Source organism: Cylas formicarius, unplaced genomic scaffold, assembly GCF_029955315.1.
Source record: "Cylas formicarius isolate icCylForm1 unplaced genomic scaffold, icCylForm1.1 PGA_scaffold_10__41_contigs__length_53128322, whole genome shotgun sequence".
NCBI classification, from domain to species: domain Eukaryota; kingdom Metazoa; phylum Arthropoda; class Insecta; order Coleoptera; family Brentidae; genus Cylas; species Cylas formicarius.
This window is the reverse complement of record NW_026844214.1, coordinates 12,995,421-13,013,324: the sequence shown is the minus strand read 5'-3', so window position 1 is coordinate 13,013,324 and position 17,904 is coordinate 12,995,421. Positions and strand designations below refer to the sequence as shown.

Here is a 17,904-nt window from a genome sequence, read left to right as displayed (position 1 = left end):
TCCCTCGATTGAAAATACCCTCGTCTGAAAATTTTGCTTCGTCGGTTCAAATGACTTTTGGCAGAAAAAGGGGGTCCTCTGGAATGCGACCCAACAGTATTTCACAAAACGAAACTACCCTAGCATAATCATCAACATTCAAGACCTGAACTTTGGTAACAGCCGGAGCTGCGCAATACGCAAGTTATTTGCTGCGCTACGAATCGAACCATTTATATAGACATGAAAATATGCCAAAACGTTTATTGAGTTTTCTTGACTTTATTTAACACGTTTTGATAAAGATGGAGATACCCTTGGTATCTAAATACAGTTTGTAAAGTTTTTCTTAATTCTTGCACATTTTCTGTTGTTCATGTGTTGTAAATCGGGATATGTTCATTAAAATTTCTGCATGTTCTGGCTATAATTTGGTTGCATTGTCCATGCATAATAAACAAATTCATTAAAACAGGATTAGAATACTGGTTTCCTTCCATTCTGAACCGATTTTATTAACAACCGTTCGCCGTAAACATCTAAGGTTCCATCAACCATGAAACACCCCGTCTATCTACAAGAGTAGGGTTTATAATGCACGTTTGATAGGTACTTCTTTGCGGTATAACTATCCTTTTTTTTTACTTGTACTAGGAGCCCAAGGAAAAACCATTGTTGATAGTAAGACAGACAAAAATCGTTACAATTTGGGACAAATCGAAACTTTCGTGGACCAAACATAACTGAGACAAAGTTACCTATAAAAAGTAAAAGAGATTACCGAAAGGGTATTATTTCTAGAAAAAACAAATATTGGATTGTCTCAAAAAAATTAAAGTTTCCACGGAGCATTTTGGTTTGGAGTTATAAGTTGAGCAAAGGGCTTGGAACTTTACACTTTATTGAAGGCGCAGTAAACGCAGCCAAATATCAAGATATCCTTGAACACATCCGTCTAGCAGCCCGGATCTTAAACTAATAGAGACATTTTAGCCCAAACTGAAACAACACTAAAAAAATGGTAGAAATTTGGGATAGTTTCACCTCTGTTCGTATACAAAAGAACTAGAACTGTCTAGATTTAAAAGGTATTTATTTACTCGGATCAAGATTTAAATGGGGAATGTGTTTGGGTGATGTGGGGTGAGGGCGCAGAGTTGAATTATGGATCGAACCCTATTTTGGAGGTGGTCACAGTATCCTAATCAAACAAGTTGAACAAAAAAGTATCGGAAACATGCTGGCTCTACCTAATTTGTTTAAGTATGACTTTAAGAACTCGACAGAATCGGAAGCGTTGAATTCAGTCACCATTCAATTTTCTTTCAAAAGTTAGGTTTTCGGCGTTTGCCTCATGAGTGTCTTATCGAATATATTTTAGAACGATAATATAACGCGACATGTAATACAAAAATTAACCAAACAATTTTGTGGCGATTTGTTCAGTTTTCATATCAGCTAAGTATATTGTGCAATAAAAACATGTCTACTTTTTACAGATAATTATTATCAGTTAGAGAGTTTTTCAAAGTACCTACTTTCTCAAGCTAAGGAGTGGCGCGTCAATAAAATTCCGAGTAGGTTGTAACAATAGCATACGTGGAATTTTTATAATAGTACTTTGAGTATTACTTAACTTTACTACTACTGAGGTTTTTAGTAGTGCTCTTCCTAAAATTGTATTCATATTGTTCAACATTAATTTATTGGTTATTTCTATTATTTTTAATTTTCCGCGGTTTGACTTTTGTTTTATTCATTGCTCTCTTTTGCAGCATCTGGTTGCCATGGGATACCGATATATTATTTTTTGGAACGCAGGCTAGATTGGACCAAGCCCATTCGGCTTGTTTGTCTTTATTTTATTAGCTCTATTTTTTCTTGGCACCTTGTTTTTTTATTTATATCTTTATGTCAACGTGGAGACGAGTCCAAGGTCACATTATACAATCCCTCTTGTAATCTGTCCAACTTATTCGTTTGGCATTAAGTTACTTATTTCCTTTAACAATTGAGAGATGGATGTGAATAAAAAATCAAGACGCTGGGAAAAGATGAAGCATTGACTTAGACAGGCACCTGATAGTGTTGACTTAAATTCCCACAAAATGTGACCAAGACTTAAATTTCAATAAAATTTAAAAAATATATGTCCCCATTGGAGTCAGCAGTTCTCGAGAAAATTAACTTTAATACGAAAATACGGTGTCAGTAACATGGGTTTTTTGGCAGCACCCTAGGCGCCTTGAATGCAGGATCTCATAGTATAGCCCATAATAACAAAGATATTTAAATTAAATGCTGCTGCATGGATGGCCAAATTTCGACCCATTTTGGTTACCTTTGCTTTAAGCTTCAGATACAAATCTGTAGTCCGGCTATGCAGAGTGAGAGCTGTACATAGTACTAATTTTAAGATGACTCGTTAAATTAGGTTAGCAAGCAGGAAGGTCCCCTTTTATTCAGCGACCTTCACAGCAATAAAAATTGAATTAAAATATTAACATATATATGCTTAACGATATGCCGAGGAAACAACTAAAATTTCCGCATTATTTCGTTTTGATATATCCATAGTTTCGCTGTTCAAACTTTCATCATAGCTTTAGTTAACTATTATTGTTGCACGGCAACGTTATAAGAAATAAATCAAAGAATACATTCAATAGTAATAATGATTATTTTCCGTGCAAGTACAGTGCAAAAATATACCCCAATCAACTTGTGCCGATGTTATTGTATGTTAATAATTTAATATAAATAATAAAATAATAATAAATATTCTTTTGAAAATAATTTTTAATATCTATAATAGAAGTTGAATGAATAAAAGTTCCGATTTAATTTTGGAATATTAACTACTATTTAAAAATCAAAATCGAGATAGCGTACTAAATTATTGTTTTGTGACACTTTAATCCAGTCGCAGTTTACCCACTGCGATGTTGCGTGGGTCGTTTAATAAGTTCTTAGCGATCGTGGTGTGCGAAAAAAATTTTTTTTTTCTATTAAGTAGCACCCCTAACTAGTCAGAAATTTCAGCTGTATTGATAGTCTAATTTAATTTGTCTTTGATAAAAGTGAGTTTCTAGCAGTGATTAATCACTTATATTCGAGAGGGTTGATGGCGAAACAAATCAAAACTGAGTTGGACGAAGTTCATTGTACACATGTTTCTGTCGTCACAACCGTTTATAATTGGGTGAATGACTTTATAGATAATCCTGTGGCATTACATTTTCAATATGATTTCTGGCATATGACCGCCACGGCTGGCGCGGATGTAGTCCAATCTGGACGTCCAATTTTCGATGACTTTTTCCAACATTTGTGGCCGTATATCGGCAATAATACGGAGAATGTTGTCTTCCAAATGGTCAAGTGTTTGTGGCTTATCCGCATAGACGAATGACTTTACATAGCCCCACAGAAAATAGTCTAGCGGTGTTAAATCACAAGATCTTGGAGGCCAATTCACAGGTCCAAAACGTGACATTAGGCGGTCACCAAACGTGTCTTTCAATAAATCGATTGTGGCACGAGCTGTGTGACATGTTGCGCCGTCTTGTTGAAACCACATCTGCTGGACATCATGGTTATTCAATTCAGGAATGAAAGAGTTAGTAATCATAGCTCTATACCGATCACCATTGACTGTAACGTTCTGGTCATCATCGTTTTTGAAGAAGCACGGACCAATGATTCCACCAGCCCATAAAGCGCACCAAACAGTCAGTTTTTCTGGATGTAACGGTGTTTCGACATACACTTGAGGATTAGCTTCGCTCCAAATGCAGCAGTTTTGTTGGTTGACGTAGCCATTCAACCAGAAGTGCGCTTCATCGCTAAACAAAATTCGCTTATGAAAATCGGGAACAACGGCAATCTCGTTTTGGTTATTATGGAATTATGGAATTAATGTTTCAATTATTATAACATCCACCGTACACGTATAGACGTATTATTTTAATTGTAACGAGAAAGTACATGCTTGTTTTGAGGAGCTTCCAAAATCCTGCTTTTTAGACTATTAAAAAAAAAATGAAAAACGTAAATGTAGATAAATCAGTAGTTTTCATTGGGAAGGTTATATTATAAAAATGCCCAAAAAAATCGTTTTTCCTACTTTTTGTACAGTCTGTATTTGGACACAAATAAGAAAAAGTAAATACACATTTCAAATTCATTCTTGCTATTAAACTTTATCGTAGGTTTAGAAAAAACTTTTTTCCCTGAAGCGTCGTATTCCAAGTGTTACATAAAATTATATAAATAACTATCTATCGATGTTGAACTACACGGGAGGTCCAAAAAAAGTGTATTTATATCGGTTTATCTGTTTTTGGTAACCTTCAACTTGTTTTACTATAACGTTCGATACAACAACCGAATGCCGCACTTCGATATCTATGCACCCAGGTCACGATAAAACTAGTAAAAACCAGTTCGGAAATGTATTTTTTTTAGATCCATTGTGGCGGAACTTATCGTCAGTTGTGTCTAAAACCCGATCGACGACGAACGTTGTTCGTTTGACGTTTAATGAATTTGAGCCAGACGCGAAAATGCACGGTGGTCAATTAAGAACCCAAAGTGCGCTAATAATAGTGACGCTCGCGCGTGTGTGTGTGTTTTGATGACGAAAATGATGTGCGAACGAACGTCACGTTGTCGATGAATTAATGGTCAGGTGAACCGATTACTGGTGATCGAATCGTTTGATTGGCAACCCCGATGACAACGTTACGCAAACGTAAGCGTCGATGAGATGTTCACGTCCTACACTTGGTAATTGGTACCTAATTTAAAAGATGTATTAAATAAAAATGTGACCTGTCATGGACGTTGACGCTAGTTTAAACAAACTGAACGGCAGATGAAGTGGGCACCCAAGGAGTTACCTAATTTTGACTACCTATTGGCGAATTTACAATTGGAGGAGTCTGCTAAATTCTATTCTTAATGCCTTGGCTATGAGGACAAGAAATGAATCTCAAAATAAAGATAATTTTGTCCATGACCGTAGTACATTAAACTTAATCAATTTTATAAGTTCTATATGCGTACTTTAAATGTTTCAGAGTTTAATGCCTTATTGTTTTATCTTTCTTTGCTCAAACGCTTTGCAAATTGTAAAATTAATAAAATAACACTTAACACTTTTTTTTTATTATATACATGTAAACATTTTTAAAATTGATCAAATAAAGTGTGATTTCAATATTTAATTCATTAAACTTCGACGAAGTTCGAAAAACCTTATTAGTTCTAATGTTAGGTTCATGACAAGTGTGAACATCGCCCGTTTTTTTTGTCATAAATGATGATTGATCCATCTTCAATGTTCCACTCGATCGTAGTACACCAAACTCCGAGCCCAATCCTCTCTGTAAGTCTGCAGTGCGTGTCAGTCTGTCATTGTAAAAGTCAACCGCAAAACAGAAAATCGGAATCTTAAATCCAAAATATAATACTTTCCATTGTAAATAAACATTTCTACATCAGCGACTAGAATAGCAAAAGATATCGAAAATCCCTGGGATTCGTCCTATCACAAAGCGCCGTATCCCTAAAAACGGAAATCGAGCTCCAAGAAACCAAACTCTAAAGGAACTGCGAGAGATAAATACCACAAACGTCAAGTGCCCACCTAGAAAAGTGTTGCCACGTTAGGCCACAATTAGATAGTGTCGCATCAAAGCAATATGGTTGTTAGTTGTTGTTGAGTTTCGGTGTTATCCTTAAACTACGCGACGTTATGAAATACGTAAAATAATTTTCATAGGCTACAAATCCTGAGAAGTTGATAGCTATATTGAACGATTGAACGATGCACACTACAGACATTCGTGTACTAGCCAACTTGCACTGAAATCACACAGATGACATTAAAGTTAATGGCCAGATATTTTGAGAAGGCTTGAACAAGGCTTGAACAAAACTAATGGAAAAGTTATAGATACGCTGACGATCCGGTCTTACTAGTAACAGATAAGATTTACATTTACAGAGTATATTAAACAAATGGATCTACGCTTAAAAATAAAGAAAATCAAATAGATAGTCGTCTGCAAAAACAAAAATGGAAACAGTGGAGAGTACAATTATACAAATAACTGGACTGCTGGGTGAATTAAAAATAGCACTTAACTCAAAAAATCAAAATAGAGCAAGCAAGACCATCATTTAAGAGCATAAAAAATGTGTTAGACCAGAACTTCAAAAATTCCCTTATTACGTTGCTATGTCTTCTGCATATTCTTGTGATTGAGGGTTGAGGCTGTCGAAATGTGGGCTTACTGAAGAATGGTGGACAGTGTGACCAATGAAGCGGTTCTGCAGCATATGAACGAAAAGAGGAAAGCTTTAGAATTTTGCTCACGTAATGACAAATACAAAATATGAATCGCTTCGGGATAAAATAGAGGGCAGTCCTGGTTACCCAGAACACCTTGGCTCAAAAATTTTCGCTAGTGGTAAGAAGTAAATACCATGGCATTCTTTAGATCTTCTCCATGCGATTGATCGCCAATGCTCTGGGACGACAGAGAGAGGAATTCCTGATACATAAATATCTTATTTTGAAAATAGAAAGACGGTAGGATAAAATGCTACCAAATGCATAGGGATTAACTTTCGTTGACAAGTTGCATTCGTATAGGGTGTTTGATTTATGTGACTGGGGGCAGGTCGTCTCTCGTCGCCGCGCTTTCTGCATCCCCATCGCGGGATCGTGCCGACGCCGCGGCGCGCCGGTCGCCGTCGGTAGACTCGCGGGATCCGCAGTGTGACGTCAGGGCTCGATAAGCGCCGTGGCAGCAGCGCGCCAGCTTTTTCAGTGGGTCCGCGCCCGTCCTACAGTGCGTTTGTTGAGACTCGTTGAGGAAGTGGTTTGTCACTTATGAGGTTCTGCATTTAACACCAATTTTCCCCGGATATTCCTTCTAACGGCCAGCTACCATGGGGGAGGTACGTTACAAGCCGACTTTGCCGCTGTAGCGCTTTAATGGAGTAACGATAGTTTCGTCTAATGTCCGAATGTCTACGCCGGGATCAATTCGGGCTGCTGACGGTATCGATTTTTGCGAATGGCTCTTTTAAACAATATATGCCTGAACCCACTCGAACGAGTCGACATAGTTGCATGATAATTTGTCGAAAATGCCAGATTTGTGCCGAAATTCTTGCGATACCCAACGTTCTGCGAAATTATAGCTGATTGTTCTATACGGGTGCTCAAAGTTTTCCGTTACGTTCATTATTGGAGACGGTGTACAATCGGTTAGGGACGCATTTTTTGTATTGAAACAATTTCGTGCTCTTCCGCTTTCTCCAGCAACTGCACTTGCCCACTTCTTTTAATTCGAGACCTGGACTGCAAAATTAAGGCGCCACTAAAATTTGGGTCAACTTTAAAGCTAATTTTCTCACGAGCTGCTATTTGGATGTACTTATTTTTTTAATTGTACCTTAGATCTTCGGAATCGTTTTTCAGTCAATTATGTGGAAATTTCTATGGGATCCGTCCAAGTCAATGGATAGTCCCATATTTTTTGAACATGTTTCTCTATTCACGTCTTGGTTAAATAAAATACGCATTTTAATGTCCAATTAATAAGTTTGCCAGATTAAAAGGGGAGTTAATAATGACAAGATAATGACTGCATGAATTTAGTTAAACAAGGTGAATTGGCCTCCACGCAGTTCAGATCTTCACCCAATGAAACATTTGTGGGATCAATTGGACAGGTAGTCTCCTTGGATGATGCAAAAAACATTATAAGGCAAATATGCACTAATATCGATCAAACACATATTAAACATCGCCTTCAAAGCAGGGGTCGTCGATGTCGACTGGTTATTAGGAATAGAGGATGAAAGAATCGATATTGACTTTTTATTTGTTTAATGTTGATGGCTTTGTTTCGAATAATTTTGTAATAAACTATAATTATTAAGTTGGAAATTAAATTCTGTATTTCATTTAGTAGTTGAGATAAAGGAGTGAATAAAAAAATCAAAATGGTGAGGAAAGGTGGGACCATGCATTGACCTAGACAGAGATATAGTGTGTTGACGAAAATCCCCACAGAATGTAACAAACATTAAATATAAAATTATACATGCCCAAAACTTAAATTAAAATATTTCTAGCATGTATATCCAAATCCAGTCAGCAGCTCGCGAGAAAATAAAGCCAAATTTTAGTGGTGCTTTAATTTTGATGCGAAATATTGTCTGGTTTTACTGTAGTGTCTCGAAATCTATAAATTCGTTATTATTATTATTATTACGAGAAAGTTTCAAAAATATATATTTCCGACCGCAGTGGAATCGAGAATACCTAAAAGTCTACGCCAGGTGGCATAATCATGAAATCAATAAAAAGAAGCGAAGAATCTATACATCCCTTTTTTCTGTAATCTATACATCATTTTTTTCTGTAAGAAGAACCCAGCGCAATTTAACAATTAATAATATTTTTGAAACTGACCGAGAACCAAATTTCACAACGCTACACAATTTTCGAGACATTCTATTTTTACACCCGAGAACGTAAGCGAATTGGTAATTCGGTCAATGTGAATTTTTATGTTAGAAAAATTCTCGTCCGTCTACGATTAATATGGATTGGATCCCACTAACGACGTCTCTGCTACCGGCGCACAGTGGGGTATTTGTTATTTATTTCTGGTCGAAATTGTTTTTTAAAACGTTTTAAGTTAAATGCGAATTCCTTCAGTAACAATTTCATATTTAGGAGTTTTTATTATATTATTACATTATTTTCATTTAAAATGGGAAGTTCAGACCTCTAAGAAAAAACTATTTACTTAATTAAATTTCAAAAGGTGTCACGCAATAGTTTCTGAAATATGGTTGCTACAGAACTTTTGACCTGCATACAAAGCTCTTATCTTAAACGTAACAAAACTACAAGCTAATGCAAACAATGAATGAAAAATATTAATAAAGTAAACATCAGCAATATCAACGTTATACAAACTATAGGTTTTCTTGAATTACCACAACAATTGGTTGCTTCATTAGCGAGGTGAATTGTAAGTCAAAAGCTAGGAAGTAAACTATTTTCTAATTAGCATCATTACGTTGGTATTCCGAAATTATTCAGAACCTGCAATTGAATTGCTCGTGTCGGTTTTATCCATGCATCGAGTTTTTAGGAAAAAAACTTGAGCTCAAATAGTAATATGCGGTCTGCAGCATTTCTCATCATATTCGTTTAAATTGAAAGAAACTCTGATAAAAATAGAAATTCTAAATTTATTAGGTATATTTAATACAAATTGGACTATGCCACTGGGAATAAAATTAAGTATATCCACATTCAGTTATACGTGTATTAGGTAGAGTTAGAGATAAACCTAATTCTTTTATTTCTTTTTAAATATGATTAAAAAAAATTGTATATGTTTATTTACAGAGCTCATACAATTTTTACACTGGTTGACGTTCGTGTATATGCGGCGTTTCATAAGAAGATACTGATCCTTAAGGGCGTAATTCCTTGGATGATTTTAAGAGAAAAAAATAGTATGTACATCTTGTTGAAATAAAAAAAAAGGTTTTCTTCAGTTTCACTGAAACTGCTTCAGATATTTTTTTCCCACAATGCGGGTTAAAATTATTGTTCTTCTTTCAAAATAACACTGAATAGTTTCATGGAAAAAAATGGTACTCTATTGCTTTTTTTAAAGGTAAATTTGAAAATCGGTCAGTCATTTAGAAGCATAACTCCAAAAACGGTTCGAAATGCATACCATACTTTGTAATATTTTGAGATCAAGAATTGCCTCAATAAAGTGTGCATAATTTTAACACCCTGTATGCGATACTGAAAGAGCACCCTATTGTCAATTCGTAAAAAAAATCCCATTTGAATCTAAACTTCCACTAAACTAAACTAAAACTAACCAATCTTGATGAAAATACTTCATATTGAACATCAAAAACTACCACCATTTTTAAAAACATTTTTTGTTTTATGCAAAAACGCAACAATTGAAAAATTTACTTAGCATGTTTAATTCGAATCTGAGTACACTAGTTATACGTAAATTACAAAACCAACCGAGAATTGGAAGTAGGGAATGTCAAATCAGCGTACACTTTGGTGTATGCCAATTAGAGGTAAAATTAGAGACATACCGAATTTCTTTTTAACATTTTGTTTTTTTTTTTTAAATCCAGTTAAATAGTAAATTACTATTTATCTACAAAGCTCATACAATTTTTAAGCTGGTTGACTGTTCGTGTATATACAATGTCCTAGATGCGCTTCTCGATACAGGAATCTCCACTTCTGTTACACCTACAGCAAAGGTTAAATGGGAGAAAGCTTTAGCTATTCATGTCATGTCTCACAAGTGCACAAAGGATTTTACCACACTTTGTAAAGTTAGGTGTTAATTATTTTATAAGTATCAGTATCACATTAAAAAAAGCATAAACGCAGTGACTTTTCAACAGAAAATTTGTGTGTCCCCAGAATAATAAATTCAACGGCAAAAGGTCAAGGTATCTAGGAGACCAAGATATTGGACCATTTAATGAAGTAATTCTTTCGTCAAACGTCGCTTAAGAGGTTCATGAGTTGAATAGTATTGTAAGCCGGACATCGATACTGTTGAAATAGGTCGCAAAACCGACATAATTTGGTTTCGGGAAAACTTTAGATACATCTGTTCATTTTGGCATTTTGAATAAGTGCTAAATTGCCCTCGTTCTGGTATACTCTCAATCTTGTATATTACTTTTTAGACTTCCTCCCTTGTAATATGGTTAAATCGATAACCTATTTAATGGAGAAATCCCTCGATCCTGTTACATAATCTGGCACCGTGTGATATTTAAAATGTGCTTCCCATAACAATTTAATGTAATTATCCAGATTGCTTTCATTTTTATGGAGTTTATCAGGTAATTCGAGCGCTCGGAATTAGATTAGAACTGCGTGTTCGTATGTAAGCCATATTTGCGTAAATAAATACTTACGTCAGAGATTAATAATCATTTCTACGAAGAGGCGCGAAGTGGGGGTACTTCATATTAACTTCTGGTCGAAATTGTTTTTTAAATATACAACGTTCTAAATTAAAAGCCGATAATGCTTTCAGTAACAATTCCAGAGAATATTGCGTGCAATTTTTTTGAAAGTTGGTACATCGGTAGATTTTAAGTACGCTTGATCCAATTATGGACAATAATGCCAAGTTTATAGTCTTCCTCCCAGTGGTTAGAACTTTCTTATTTAGAAATGCAAAAGGTAGGTAAATAGTCTAATAAATAAATAAAAACATAATCTTTAATTCTTTAATATTACATTTCAAAAGTATTCACGCAATAGTTTCTGTAATGCGGCTGCTCGATATCTTTGAACTGACAAACAAAAGCTCTTATCTTAAATGCATAATAAAAACTATAAGGTATTATGAACTACGAGAGAAAAATATTAATAAACTACACATTAGCAATAATATACATACCCAATTTACACTAAAAATCGCTTTCGAGTTATGCAGTTGCAGTTTCTGTTTATTGAAGTTGGTTGAGTTTCTTATCTGGTCGGGCTGAGTCAGGTAATATTTTTACTGCGAGGTTTTTGGCACGATTTTGGTTGGTAATATAATATGATCTGAAGTTTTTCCGCATGACTAGCTAACATATGAGGTAAATCGAAATGTCGAATAATCTTGGTTTTCTTATTTAAATTAGTTAAATCGGTTGTTTCGTTTTGCCTCATTTTAAATTTCACATGATTTAATTTAATAACGTGTTTGTTGCATCCTACTTTAGAACGTTATAGATTGAAAAGGATATTAGTAAACTACCTAGCTGCGGAAGACAAAAAATTCTTTCATTCACTTCTTCTAAAACTGCCGTTTATAGTTTGATACAAAACAAACTTAGCTTGGAATGGATATTGGTCTGCAGTGCCCCTATGATATGTTCGTATAGTAGCTAGGTAGATTTATTTTAACACGAGGCATATTCTGAAAGTATATTCACAAGAATTACTGTATCCAAAAATTTGGGAACGGTACTTTAATAAGTATTAATCGTACAGTAAGTCTTGACTGGTTAGAATTGCAAGTTGTTATTTAATTATGCGTATCTATACTTTTCTCAGTCTCAATTAAGGTGCATTGAAATTTCGTGTATCGTGGCTATATTAATTCTACATATTGCATTTTTATTCAAATAACACTGTAGATTTCGTGTGTTTCTTGGTTCTAACAATTTAGGTTATAGAGTTAGTTATAATTACCATTATATGAGTAATAGTAACATTTTGATTCATTTGAATGACAATATGAATGAGTAACAATAGGAAAATTGCGCTATTGAGAAATTAAATCGACTAATGAAAATAATTCTCAGCATTTATAAACCCCTAGAAAATAATGAAGTTTCAAAACGCATTTTATTGCATATCTTTGAAGCATGCAAGTCTACTTTGAAAAATTGTTGTTTGCGAATCTAAATGCATTATAAAAATCGAAAACAGTTGCTCCGAGCAAAAATGACGCGAATTGAGATTTACATTACAGTTCCAGCAAAAAATATTGTTTCGGGATGTCAAAAAATCGAAAATTTATTGTAACCCTGTATCTTGTTTACTTTCTTTGGGGGTAAAATTGTGTTCAATTAAATACCTGTACAACTCTCTCTATTTTACTGGCAAATGCAAAAATAGAAGCTTAACTTCAAAATTGATCAAATTATTCATTAAGCTTGCAAGGAAGGAAAGAAGTATTTGTTTGCTTGAAGGTATACGTAGTCAAAGGAATATTTAATGTATTTTTAATTTTCCGGGGCATGTTTGAAGATTTTGCTATAAGGTAGCACAAACATTTCGATTTTATTATTTCACCGTAGGTGTCGAAGGTTATACTTATTTTTTGGCCAAGTTTTAAAGAGGAAAAAATAAATTTAAATTTTATATTTAGTGGTGATATTTTGTATTGCTATTTTGATATTTTCATTTATATAGAATGTGATTGGACTACCTGTTCTAGCTCTCCCCTAAGCCCGTTCCACGGTAAAATTGAAAGTCATTACTTTTGTTCTTTCATTCAGTAATTTACTGTTAACAATATAATTTATATTGGAGGTTTCTCTTGAGGCTTGTTGCTTAATGAACCCCCTACTTATTAAACATTTATACACAGTTTTCACCATTTGTTTTGCATAACGTGGACAATTAGTGATAGACCGTCAGAAGCTTTTCCTAGACGCACGGTAAAACGGCTTATACTATATCCACTTACTCACTCCTCTCTTGTCCCTTACCTATGAACAAATTATTAGTTGTTGGGTTTACCTATTTAACAATAGGTTTTGAGTTCCTAATTACTTTTTGGACTAGGGTCCGTCAAAAAGCCAAGACGATATAATTTAAGACACACTTTGCCAAAATTGAGGATAGAAAATCGTTAATCAATGTTTTGTCAATATTCATGAATATTTTGATCAATTTTGAAGTTAAGCTTCTATTTTTGCATTTGGGAGTAAAATAGGGAGAGTTGTACAGGTAGTTAATTGACCACAATTTTATCCCCAAAAAAGTAAACAAGATACAGGGTTACAATAAATTTTCGATTTTTTCACATCCTCAACCAATATTTTTGATGGAACTGTAATGTGAATCTCATTTCGCCTCATTTTTGCTCAGAGCAACCGTTTTCGATTTTTCGAATGCATTTAGATTCGCAAAGAACAAATTTTCAAAGTAGGCTTTCATGCTTCAAACATATTCAATAAAATTCGTTTTGAAACTACATTCTTTTCTTGAGGTTTATAAAATCTGGGAATTATTTTCATTAGTCGATTTAATTTCTCAATAGCTCAATTTTCCTATTGTTACTCATTCATACTGTCATTCAAATGAATTAAAATATTACTATTACTCATGTAATGGTTATTATAACTAACACTATAACCTATATTGTTAGAACCAAAAAACACATGAACAATAGCTATGCAACTATGCAAAATTAAATAAACCATATGAGTTTCTGCTATTTTGTCACTTTGATAGTTGCGACGTATTTAAGTAATTTTTATTAACTGTTAACCTTTTTCAATAGATGTCTCTAACACTTAATTTTTAATATTCCGTCCAGTAAGGGCGACGAAGTATGTTATTAGAGGAATGGACGGTCCAAGAAATTTGAAAAAAAAAAGGTAAATCGACGAAGAAATGATTTTTGTTTAGTGTTGTTTGCTCTACATTGAAGGGGGGTGGGGAGTGTCGAACATTTTCTTAAATAAATGTCCATATCTCCGAAACATATTTTAACAAACTTGGAGTCGTAGAAAGGGGCCTTTAATAGACAATCAATCGTGCTATGAGTGACGCGATTGCGATTGCTTACTTTGGATATCAGTTTTCTGGCGTAATCGCAATAAACTATTTTCTGGAAATGTAACAACCTAGCAGAAACAGTGAAATATGAATGCGAGAACCTACTGCTGAAAAATATATATATTGGGAAACTATTCCTCCTCTAATTATCTATAATTTAGCAAGTAAGACGCTAATTGAATATTTAATATCAAACATAAAATGATCTTTAACTTGTTATTGTCGAGGTTTTTACTCATGTTTATTACTTTTTACTCACGTTTTATTACTTAGATCAGATTATCTCGTAGCTCTTTAGTAGTATAGCTTAGCAGATTAAATTCTTTTAATCATATATTAAGTTAGGAAAGAGATATATTTGGATGCGGGTTTGATTTTGTTGTTGGACCCTTAGTCATATCGTTGCATTTATTCTTTTTCTGGAAAATTATTTGCTTTAGGATTATGTAAAAAAACGCCACCCCTACGGGAATAGAAAGAAAAAACAGAATTAAATAAAAAAGATTGAATTTGTATCATTACAGTACAGTACTCACTTTAACAATAGAAATGAGAAACCAATTGGGCAATTTACTTCTTGTTTTTCAAATTTCTAGGACCGTCCGTTTCTCTAACACCTCGTTGCTTTTACTAGGACAGCCGGACCACGATGCTTGCACTCGTGTTTGGTTTGTTTTACAGGTTTGATGATGCCATTTAAGACGAAACGTATAATCCGTTTTTTAAATTTAATTTATGTTTTGATAAATGATGCTGTAAGTTTCGTGTGTTTGTTGGTTTTATCTATATTTAATTTCAGGGTCTTAGAGAATGGAATAATTTTTTAATTTCACTATAATGTACTTGTTAAAATAATATTTTGATAATATCACTGGGCACTTTAATGAAAAAATTTTGATCAACAATAAGATGTTTATATTTAACTTTAGTACCGTAGAGCGCTCGCAGTCTATATTACGATTATTTACAAATTTCTCGCCTCAAAAAACCCGTCTTTCAAAATTTCATGCACAAATAACTATCGATTAAGCAGTAACATCGAAAATTAATTTTTGGGTGGTGTGGTTATTCAACTATTCGATGTTTTTACCCTGCAGTTTTGCAGTTTACCGTAAATTATGAGCTCGCTATATGTATTTATGACTGTGAATATGCCTCGTTAGAATTCGTAGTATGAAACAAACCTTTAAGACAATATTCATCGAATATATGGAGCGGAAGTCGAAAACTGCGGTACTACAATTACCACGGAGGTTCGTAGAGAAAACTGTTGTCTAGACATTAGTTGGCTTGTTTGCAGCATGGCCGATCAGATTCGTATCGAGTGGCGACGATTCCATCCAACTACGACGACCAGAAAACGGCGGACGGCCAACCAAAGGTATTTTTTTTGCAATTGCTGTTGGTGTTGGGTTTTGATTGGCAATTTGTCGTATCTAAGTGGATGTCGCAAATTCGAACCTGCATTTTTCTATAGAAATTTTTGTGTCTAGTATTAGTATTCTTCAAACTTTAACCAAGGCAAATTATAGTCGACTCAGAATTATAAATGAGTAATAAAATACTGCCGATGAAATTTAACTCTCGGGTACCTTATCGCTAAGACACGTAGAACTGAGAAAGGTTTTCAGAACTACGTTGCAAGTAATTTAACAGAAATACGGACGTTTATTGTAAATTTGCAATCGCGCAGCGATTTTTTAATCTGCGGTAAAAAACATATTTTTCCAACTTAAGTTATTCCCTATTTTGTGTTAATATAAATAAACAAATCTGAACCAATAGCGTATATTCAAAAATTCGAGACATTTGCTTTTACTTACTGAAAGTAAAAGTATACAGGTTGGTCTGCAAGGAATGCGTCAAAACGCACGTCCTAGATTAAACCCGCGAAAATGATTTTTAGTTCTCGAAATTGTTGTTTCTCTATACCTCACTAGATTTTGAAATATTTTTTTCACAAATAATACTTAGAATTATGTCATTTTTAAACTGTTCGAAAGCCTTAAACAATTTGTCATACCTTTTTTGTTAGTACAGGTCATTACTAGTTTTTTTGAAGATTATGATAGATTGAAGCACACGATTTTCGACATATTTGCATTTTAATACACTTACCTCTAATACCCTAAAAATTTGATTGATTTGGATTTTTTTTTTGTGAATTTTATATTGACAGCACCATTTCGCAAACATTCATGCAGAATTCATGAGATACAGAGTGTTGATGTTAGGATTGAGATTTCGACTGACAATTTCTAACAAAAAAAGCTATACATTTATTTCCATAAGAAACACCGGTTTGTATTTGCATATCAAATCAAGCTGCCTAAAAAAATTAATTAATGATATTAGCATTAATATTTATTATTCTAAATAAAAGATCTTTTACTGTTATTTTATAACGGAATAAATATGTATGAAAAAAATGAAAAAATAGAATCGTTGAGCTCCATTATTGCAGCCCATATATGCTCAAATCAAATTCCGAATAAAAATTGGTGGCCGAAGAATCGATCAAAAATAAACAAACAGTAATTTAACAGAAATACAGATGTTTATTGTAAGTTTTCAATTGCGCAACGATTTTCTAATCTGCTTGTGTTAGGGTGACATACATCCCTCTGTGATAATCTTCAAAAAAAAGGTAATTCAGGAAACAGCGAAGTTAAAGGGTGCAACTAACGCCCTCTACATATTATGTCAAAAAATAGAATGTAATCGCAATCGTTATCTCGAAAAAAACCCCGAATTCAAGTTTTCATCCCTATATTTCAAAAACTGTTCCTGTCATTGACAAATAACTATTTCTACTGATTTTACCCAAACATGCATTATGAAAATATGAAGGGTTGTTAAGATATTCTAATGTTTGTGTTTTCTTAGAAATCCGTTATTCAAGCTTGCTTGATGGTTTTACGTCTTTTCTTCCTTATTGGTAAAGATAGCCTTCTTCCACGTTCGTGGCCCAAAGTTACTTGTTCACGAAATGATAGATGATGATTTTAAAATGTTCGATTTTTAGATAGCTTTTGGTACTTCAGTTAAGCGTAAATTTAACGAAAAGATTAAATTAGTTTGGATAATAGTTTTTACGTAGATCTAGTAGCGTAGTCAGTTTTCTTCCGATTTTTATTAGGCTTGTTGTAAGTTGTAAGCAGGTCATGAAAAATACAATTTCTCATAATTGTCAGTTAACATGGCCATAAGTGAAAGAAGGGAATACAGAAATTAACAATAATTGAGTATATTAGGAACATGGACACTTTCTGAAATACCTCTTATGTGTTACATATCTTGGAAAAGCTAATAGAATTATTCCATAAAAAGCACAAGTTTAGTTTATACAAAAAATAAATAAGAACAAAAAGTTCAGATTTTCACGAAATTATATATTATGACATGACAATTGTTTCGACAACACCGTGTCTTTATCAAATATGTTAGTTTATATACGTTAAAGTATAGTTAAGATACGATGACACTAAATCTATAATATTTTATCTAAGATAATTTTGAAATCAGGAATAAACCCG

At 33.8% G+C, this 17,904-nt stretch overlaps 1 protein-coding gene across 12 annotated transcripts in view; it reads left to right on the top strand.

Annotated features, from left to right (window-relative positions):
• Window positions 1-17,904, top strand: part of LOC132708370 (sodium/potassium-transporting ATPase subunit alpha) — an 88,935-nt gene that overhangs the window by 33,249 nt on the left and 37,782 nt on the right. For 6 of the 12 annotated variants that reach the window (XM_060680672.1, XM_060680670.1, XM_060680666.1 and 3 more), the window contains exon 2: window positions 15,669-15,749. The exons of 3 other annotated variants lie outside the window; for them this stretch is intronic. In XM_060680672.1, the coding sequence (XP_060536655.1) occupies window positions 15,669-15,749 (81 nt within the window). Of the gene's footprint in view, window positions 1-6,798; window positions 6,949-15,668; window positions 15,750-17,904 lie in introns of those variants that run through there. 3 more of the 12 variants (XM_060680674.1, XM_060680673.1, XM_060680678.1) reach the window with 2 other exon arrangements.